The sequence below is a fragment of the Oncorhynchus nerka genome, linkage group LG16 (assembly GCF_034236695.1).
Source record: "Oncorhynchus nerka isolate Pitt River linkage group LG16, Oner_Uvic_2.0, whole genome shotgun sequence".
Lineage (NCBI taxonomy): Eukaryota > Metazoa > Chordata > Actinopteri > Salmoniformes > Salmonidae > Oncorhynchus > Oncorhynchus nerka.
The window spans coordinates 9,637,725-9,647,474 of NC_088411.1; the positions used below are offsets into that span (position 1 = coordinate 9,637,725).

General features: G+C 40.9%; 1 protein-coding gene across 1 annotated transcript; it reads left to right on the forward strand.

Annotated features, from left to right (window-relative positions):
- The first annotated feature begins 1,212 nt into the window (after nt 1-1,212).
- On the forward strand, nt 1,213-2,848 carry LOC115144549 (dexamethasone-induced Ras-related protein 1-like). The gene is made up of 2 exons (XM_029685591.2): nt 1,213-1,596; nt 1,763-2,848. The coding sequence occupies exons 1-2, from the start codon at nt 1,338-1,340 to the stop codon at nt 2,290-2,292; spliced, it is 789 nt and encodes a 262-aa protein (XP_029541451.1). The 5' UTR covers nt 1,213-1,337; the 3' UTR covers nt 2,293-2,848.
- Nucleotides 2,849-9,750: the final 6,902 nt, after the last annotated feature.

The following is a 9,750-nucleotide window of genomic DNA, read 5'->3' on the forward strand; positions in this document are numbered from 1 at the left end:
AATACACAAATGTTCTCCGCTTTCCACGAGAGGCTTATTTTGACTGGTGACTTGAATGAAGAACTATGCACAAATGCATTAATGGAGTGCACGTTTCAAATAATTGAATTAAAGCTGAAAGGGATAGTCTCCCAAATGACAAAATCACATTTATAAGTAACTTCATTGACTGACACAATCAATTTGTATATACTTTAGGATGAATTGGACATGAAGTGCAAAAATCTTAATATTAGGTACTATTGACTTGCATTGGATTTGGGCCACAAATGCTAAACAGTTAGCATTTGAAACAGTGGTCAGGAATACAAAACCAAAGCATGGATTGTTGTCATACCTTGTCCATAGACTGCTTACAGGGTAAGGAGACCAACATGTAATTGTGTCATTTGGGTGAACTATCCCTTTAAAACATTTAAATGTATTAGTGTTAGCCTAATAGTAATCAACTGAGTGTGCAATTGAATAAAACTAGGCTGTTTTGTTACACTTGAGTGAAATGAGTTTAGTGCAATGTCTGGAATGACAATTTAATTTTCACCTGGCTGAATGTGCATGGGCTTTTTAATTAAAAGCACTGTCTGAAACAGATCAATTGTAAAAGGGCAGATTGTGTAGGCCTACTGCTCTGATGCATTGGGAATGCCTGGTATGTAGAAGGCTAGGCTACTGCAGCCTATTTTGAGTCACATTATGTTCAAGTCCATCCTTTTAGATTTGATATTACTAAAATTGTCCAAGGTTCAACATCATTCCAAACAGAAGAAATACTGGCCAAATGTCAGAAAGAGTGTAATTATTAACAAAGTAGGCCTAATATTGCAGAAAGCGAGCATTACACACAATATTACTAACAACACACGGAGTGTACAAAACTTAAGAACAGCTCTTTCCATGACAAAGACTGACCCGGTGAATCCAGATAAATACTATGCTCCCTTATTGATATAACTGTTAAATCCTCTTCAATCAATGTATAGGTTAATAAAGAAGGATTTTTGAGAAATGGATTGTGTATCCCCAAGGTAGTTGGTAACGCAGTTATCATAGTCTCGTATTCCCTGGAACTGACAGACGCATCAGCAGGCACCTGTTACCCTTTCCCTTCTACTCAATAGAGCACTGAGTACGGTGACGTCGGGAGAGGGGAGGGCTCTGCTTTCAGCTTAAATAGCTGGCGATCCCCGTAGTTCAGACAGACTGAACAGAGCGCACTGAGAACTTTAAAACGATAGCCAACTGTTGAATCCAACTTTGGCTGAAAATAAAGGAAACGACGAGGGAGCACATATTGGAACCACTCTACGCACTCTTACTTCACAATCACGATCAAGAAAATGTCGCCTTCAGAGAACGACTTTGATATACCGGCGAAGAACTGTTGTAGGATGGTGATTTTGGGGTCCACCAAAGTGGGCAAAACAGCCATCGTGTCTCAGTTTCTGAACGGGAGATTCGATGAGCAGTATACGCCGACCATAGAGGACTTTCACAGGAAACTGTACAGCATTAAGGGAGATGTATACCAACTGGACATATTGGATACCTCAGGAAACCACCCATTCCCTGCCATGAGGAGACTATCCATACTGACAGGTAAATATCTTATTCCATCTCTGGTTATTGCAACTCAAATAGTGTGCATGTTCAATAACGCAATTTGTGCGTCTTTGTAGTTACTACGCGTTGAAATACTCTAGCATATTTCACTGCGTTTCATAGAAGCTCTGATTCTAAATCCCTTTCTCTTGTTTCCATTCAGGTGATGTCTTTATCCTGGTCTTCAGCTTAGACAACAGAGACTCATTCGAGGAGGTTCAGAGGCTCAAGCGACAGATAATTGAGACCAAGTCTTGCCTAAAAAACAAGACCAAGGAGAACGTTGACGTGCCTCTGGTTATCTGCGGCAATAAGGGCGACCGGGAGTTTTGTCGGGAGGTGCAGAGTGAAGAGATTGAGCAGTTGGTGGCTGGAGATGAGCAGTGCGCATACTTTGAGATATCAGCCAAGCGCAACACCAACGTGGACCAAATGTTCCAGACCCTATTCACCATGGCCAAGCTACCCAATGAGATGAGCCCGAACCTCCACCGCAAGGTCTCGGTGCAGTACTGCGACATGCTTCGCACTAAGTCCCTGAAAAATAAGAACAAGAAAAACGATGGAGACGCGTATGGCATCGTGGCACCATTCGCACGGCGCCCGAGCGTCCACAGTGACTTGATATACATAAAGGAGAAGGCGATCGGTGGCGGGCAGGGAAAGGATAAAGAGAGATGTACTATCAGCTAGGACTATGAGATTAATTTTATGGAAGATATTGTAACCTAAAAGGATATGCTTCATTTGTGATGCACCTGACAGACGGGGTTTGGGCGCGCAAGGCTGCCCATGCCGCTTCCGTTGTCCTTAGTGGGGACACTTGAGACAGCGATGCGAAAGCCAATGAGCTCCAGGAGCAATACTGTCTAGATTCAACCTCTCCACAAACGTGGAAGCGCATGTTACATGTCCGCGAGATATTTAAGAACGTTCGCTACTTTGTTCTGTTAGACCAGAGCCTTATGTGATGTGGCTTAAAATATTGTGAGATTATTCACAACAAATGTGTAAAATGTGTTGTTTAGACATCTCAAAACAGACAGGCGAGAACAGACTCTGGCGTGGAGTACAATGTGAAGAATGTTGTTTACATTTTGTTATAACATTTTATAACAGATAATTCAACTTGAATGTTGCAATCTGAACAATTTTATATTGTGAATGTATATTTATTATTGTATGTCGACGTCAACTTTTGCAAAGAAAGGATGAAAAGAACTGGAAAAAATAAATACAAAAATCTGAATCTGCTGTTTCTTTATGCTTTTCTTCTCACAAGGTGTTTTGAAATGGCCCACTATTCACACATCATGCCCTTGACCTAGTAGGCCTAGATACTGTGTCTAGGGATAAACTAACTAGGCTAAACACCAAAGCATGAATTCATGAAATAAGCTGCAATGAGCAGTCTAGCATTCAATACAGTTGAGAGCCAAATGTTCCCACACCAGTTTACAGATGGAGAAATAATTTAGCCTACTTGGATGTAAGAACTATAATTACCCAATAATGGGAACATAATTAGAGGACCATGCACTTTCTCAGCTTTTTCACCTTTTGCATTATTGGCTTATTATAGACCTAACTAGTCCTAACACTGGGCACACACTGGTTGAATCAACGTCGTTTCCACTTCACTTCAATGAAATTACATTAAACCAACATGGAATAAATGTTGAATTGATGTCTGTGCCCAGTGGGAAAGTATACTGAACAAAAATATAAATGCAACCTGCAACATTTTCAAAGATTTTACTGAGATACAGTTCTGAGGGCAAAGGGGGGCAATGTAATACTAGGAATGTGTTCCTAATGATTTGTACACTGTGTATTTAAAAATACATCTGAGTTAAAAGATTACACTCCTTGGGGACAAACACAAACATGATAAGAATGTATATCCTTGGCCTACATGCCTCTGCCCACACCATGACACTGAAAATATAACAGCTGGTACATGTAATGTCCTACAAGAGAGCATCAACAGAAACGACAAGGCTTTCCTACCAGACTAAAGCACATACTGTAGTCCTGTTCTAAACCTTCAACCAACCAGAAACATCTCAACACATAAAATTCAGCGTAGTCCTGTGGATGGGAGAGCGCGGTAGGTTGAAATATAGTTCTCTTTCTAACAAAGATATCTACATATTGTATATTTCAGTCACTAGCAGTTCTGGGGGGGGGGCAGTGCCCCTGTGATAACAATTTTGGACCCCCTTGTGGTCTGCCTAAATGTGGAGTATGAAATCATTCTTACAGAACACATTTTTGCAATCACTTTTTTACATCTGTTATTAGACAGAAAATGCAAATAAATTGTTGAATGATTATGAACACCTTATTTTGCCTGCTAATGCCTGCAATGCAGTGAAGAAAACGATAACGTCTAATGTAACTGGCCCCTCTAACAGTACAACTGGCCCCAGCTTTCTGACTGAACTTTCTTAACACTTTTTTCAAGTGTTCTTCCTTGACACTCCATGAAATGATGACCTCTTCCTAAACATTTGGTAAAATGATAGGGTGACTCAACTTACCCCTTTAGCTCAACTTGTCCTGTAAATTCATACACAAGAACAGTGACATGCATGTCTTGATTATGCCTATCCTGCAAAGACTGGGACATGATCTTTTACAACCGTTCCAATCAAAATAATTCCCCTGCCTTCTGTAACATTCTGTTCTTCCCTCTGGTTTAATGGCTGAAACGTGTAATTACAATGCTAATTAATATGCAGTTCTCTCTTGGCAGACGACTGCTTTGTGTTGGTACTTCAATGGGCTAGGCCTTTCCAGGAATTTGCTTTGCTATGTCTACCAATCATTGTTATGACTGAATACTTCAGATACCATCCACATAACTGAGAATAACAACAAAAAAAGGCCCAATGAAATGTGTTTATTTCTACAATACAACAATAAAATCAACTAAATATACACTATTTAACACTTCTTATTGATAATAATTCTGTTCTACAATTGCACGATATCAAACAGTCAGTACTTATCTAAATTGAAAGAAGGCAGGCTATGAACTCACTGAATGATGAACACATTTGGCATAAAAATGTCAGTCTTTTGTAGCCTGGTTAAACCAGACTGAACGCTGCACTCACCATTATTTAACTTGACGTTAAACAACAGTGAAACCAAGCTAAATTAGTTTGGATGCCATACTTAGTCTTTTCGGTCCCATGCCCTGATAATCCATTCACCAAAATGTTGTCCCCATCCCACTATGATTTGGGAGAGTCAAACACACAGAGGCCCTTGTATTTTTGTAGGAGCTGTGTCTTGGTGTCCACCTTCTCTCTCATGGTCTTCAGCTGCTCCTGTTGCTCCCCAGGACTGGACTCTATCTCAGGCATGGCTAGGATCTTCTCCCTGGTCTCTTGAATTTTAGTCTTTAGCTTGGTCAGCTCTTGGTTCACATCCATACTGTCTTTATCCATGCTATTAGAAAGGGAGAAAATATTTAAACAATACTTTAGGCTACATAGCAGTTTCTTATGAAGTACAGCTTGTTGATGCTGCTGATCCCAGCCTTTGCAAGCAGCACGTAACGCCCTGGACCAAAGCCACTTAGCTATAGATGTAGTCATAATAGTGCATTGTGAAAGAGCATACTAAAGTAACAAGGCACAATGAGGCTTTGACAGCTAAATTACATCTCACTACTAACTATCCTATGCTCTGTGACTGCATCTATTATGTGCTGCGATATACCTAACACTTCAAAATCACAAGCAAAACAAACTATCGCTAGTAAGCTAGCCGGTTAGCGTTACCATGGTTCTAGCTAACTAAATAACGTTATCTTACGTTGGCCTCACACGAGAGGAGTACACATAACCAAAAGCTTTATGTGAAGGGTATTGGAACATGCACAATAAAAAAAGCAGCAGAATTCATTTACCATTTTATAATATCAAGAATAAAAGGAAGCCAGGAGCAATCTTCATTTGTTGCCTCTACCTCCATTGCGTCTGCTAGAATAACTGAAACGTCATCAACAAGCGCTGGTACATGAGTCCGTTCCCCCTCTCCCTATCACGTACTTTATGTCGACAGTGAAAACACGCGCAAAATGGTATGCTGCATTATCTGGATATGCCTGCAACAAAAGTTCAACATTCACCTTCTGCTACCATCTACCAAGCCTTTTAAGCATGCACTTTGATACATACGTTCAATAAATCCAACACAGTACGCTCTGCAGCTGCCACTGCAACGCAAGGCTGCAAGACAAACACAGCTCCATTGGAAATGAATGTACTTCTGGTATACCAAAACCTATTATGCTTGGATCACACCGATAGTACATTGCGCAAAATGGTATGCAGCAGCATCATCTGGATTTTTGTACAACTAAAGTTCAACATCCACCTTCTGCTACCATATTTTTTACTTAACACGTATTTTTCTTAAAACTGCATTGTTGGTTAAGGGCTTGTAAAGTAAGCATCTAGGTCTACTACACCTGTTGTATTTGGCGCATGTGACAAATACAATTTGATTTGATATGGTGATAAATCCAATCTATGCACCACACAGAACACACTGCAACTGCAAATCAATGTTGCAAGGCAAACACAGCTTTCCATTCGAAATGAATGTACTTATGGTGTGCCAAAATGTAATGACACTGTCGGCGTGATCGAGGCGTTACTGTCTGTATTATTGAGGTGGTATTCTAACATCGGGAGTCTTCCGGGAAAGCTTGCGAAACAGAACAAGCGGGGTTTGGCTTTTGAGAAGTCAATGAAAGAAAACATATTCCTTATTTGTTAATTTTCTCGAAATTTAAAGGCACTGTCTTAATGAACATGTCATTACCCCCAACCTCGTAAAAGTGACAAACTGGCATGTTTTCATTTTCGTCAAAAGCTACTTTAAATCCTTTGATTTGACGGCCTGTACACGCGCAGTTCACCGCAAGACACCATGACGTCTTTCTGTGCATGAGCTTGTCATCGCCTACAAGTGTGATCTGGGATTTCTATTGTAGAGGCAGTTTCTGCTTACTTTCATAGTGTACTGTATTTGTTATAACCTCATCTGTTGTAACAGATATTGCAGTTGCACAAGCAGGACTGATCTGTTCATGTACTAATCAGAACTAAAAACGTGAAGATTTCCGACTTGCTGGTTCGTTGAACGCAGCACGTGTATAACTACAACTAGTTAGACTAGCTAGACATGTTGAAAATTCAAGGTGTTGCGAGCTGCTAATTTTTATAGCATTCAAATAGGCAGTTTATTCTCCCATACAACTCTAAGGGGGGCCCTATAAAATCTGAGATTTTTCTCCCAAGTTATGTTTTATAATTTATTATTTCTCAGTTTTATTTTTCCTGGTTTTAGATTGTTTTATTTGATTTACTCTCAAAATGACAATTGTTCATAGAGAAACAACGAAATTTGACTTCCCCAGGCCTTGTAAATGCTTAAATCACATCAGAAGACACTTTAAGGTCTGGAAGATTTGGCATCTGGTCCTTTGTGAAGAATGAGGATTGTGCTGTCTGATGTGTTAGTCTAGCAATGGTTCTGTACTGCTGCTGCTCATTTCATGGTAAAGTGTGCAAATAACAAATGATAAATACAAATTATATACTTACTCATGATATACACTTCTGCCAGGTAAGCCTACTTTGCAGTTAACATTTAATTGAGAAGGTTTAGGGGAAAGTATTTCTGTCAACCCACAAGATGGATATGACATCAACTGGCTACACAGAGTGATAGAAAATGTACGCACCACACAGACAGACAGGGGCAATATTACTGTACATTTATTGTCAGACATTGTTTTAGGTTTGGCTTTTTAAGCTAAGTGGCTAACCAGGGGTGGGGTAATGTCAATGTTGTGTTGATGATTTTTTTTCACCATTATTTAACCAGGTAGGCCAGTTGAGAACAAGTTCTCATTTACAACTGCAACCTGGCCAAGATAAAGCAAAGCAGTGCGACAAAAACAACACAGATTTACACAAACAAACACAAAAACTCTATGTACAGTGTGTGCAAATGTAGAAGAGTAGGGAGGTAGGCAATAAATAGGCCCTAGAGGTGAAAATAATTAAAATTTAGCATTAATACTGGAGTGATAGACGTGCAGTTGATGATGTGCAAGTAGAGATACTGGGGTGCTATTTACAGATTGGCTGTGTACAGGTACACAGATCTGTAAGCTGCTCAGACAGCTGATGCTTAAAGTTAGAGAGGGTAGACTTCAGCTTCAGAGATTTTTGCAATTCGTTCCAGTCATTGGCAGCAGAGAACTGGAATTAAAGGCAACCAAAGGAAGTGTTGGCTTTGGGGATGACCAGTGCAATATACCTGCTGGAGCGTGTGCTATGGGTCGGTGTTGCTATGGTGACCAGTGAACTGAGATAAGGCAGGGCTTTACCTGGCAAAGACTTATAGATGACCTGGAGCCAGTGGGTTTGGCGACAGATATGTAGTAAGGGCCAGCCAACGAGAGCATACAGGTCGTAGTGGTGGGTAGTATATTGGATTTGGTGATAAAACGGATGGCACTGTGATACACTACATCCAAATTGCTGAGTAGAGTGTTGGGGGCTATTTTGTAAATGACATCGCTGAAGCCAAGGATCGGTAGGATAGTCAGTTTTACGAGGGTAAGTTTGGCGGCATGAGTGAAGGAGGCTTTGTTGCGGAATAGGAAGCCGATTCTAGATTTAATTTTGGATTGGAAATGCTTAATGTGAGTCTGGAAGGAGAGTTTACAGTCTTACCAGACACCTAGGTCAGAACCGTCCAGAGTAGTGATGCTAGTCGGGTGGGAGGGTGCGGGCAGCAATCGGTTGAAGAGCATGCACTTAGTTTTACTAGCATTTAAAAGCAGTTGGAGGCCACGGAAGGAGTGTTGTATGGCGTTAAAGGTTGTTTGGAGGTTTGTTAGCACAGTGTCCAAAGAAGGGCCAGAAGTATACAGAATGGTTTCGTCTGCATAGAGATGGATCAGAGAATCACCAGCAGCAAGAGCAACATCATTGATATATACAGAGAAAAGAGTCGGCCTGAGAATTGAACCCTGTGGCACCCCCATAGAGACTGCCAGAGGTCCGGACAACAGGCCCTCCGATTTGACACACTGGACTCTATCTGAGAAGTAGTTGGTGAACCAGACGAGGCAGTCATTTGAGAAGCCAAGGCTATTGAGTCTGCTGATAGGAATGCAGTGATTGACAGTCGAAAGCCTTGGCCAGGTCAATGAAGACAGCTGCACAGTACTGTCTTTTATCGATGGCGGTTATATCGTTTTGGGACCTTAAGCGTGGCTGAGGTGCATCCATGAACAGCTCGGAAACCAGATTGCATAGTGGAGAAGGTACGGTGGGATTCAAAATGGTCGGTGATCTGTTTATTAACTTGGCTTTCGAAGATTTTAGAAAGGCAGGGCAGGATGGATATAGGTCTATAACAGTTTGGGTCTAGAGTGTCTCCCCCTTTGAAGAGGACGATGACCGCGACAGCTTTCCAATCTTTGGGGATCTCAGACGATACGAAAGAGAGTTTAATAGGCTAGTAATAGGGGTTGCAACAATTTTGGCAGATAATTTTAGAAAGAGAGGGTCCAGATTGTCTAGCCCAGCTGATTTGCAGGGATCCAGTTGAAAAGCATGGCCAACCATGGAAAAATGCTTGTTGAAATGATCGATTATCGTAGATTTATCGGTGGTGACAGTGTTTCCTGTCCTCAGAGCAGTGGGCAGCTGGGAGGAGGTGCTCTTATTCTTATTAGTGCTACAGGATGCAAATTTCAGTTTGAAAAAGCTAGCCTTAGCTTTCCTAATTGACTGAGAATGCTGGTTCCTGACTTCCCTGAAAAGTTGCATATTGCGGGGGCTATTTGATGCGAATGCAGAACACCAAATCAAATCAAATTTTATTTGTCACATACACATGGTTAGCAGATGTTAGTGCGAGTGTAGCGAAATGCTTGTGCTTCTAGTTCCGACAATGCAGTAATAACCAACAAGTAATCTAACTAACAATTCCAAAACTACTTGTCTTATACACAGTGTAAGGGGATAGAGAATATGTACATAAAGATATATGAATGAGTGATGGTACAGGGCAGCATACAGTAGATGGTATCGAGTACAGTATATACAT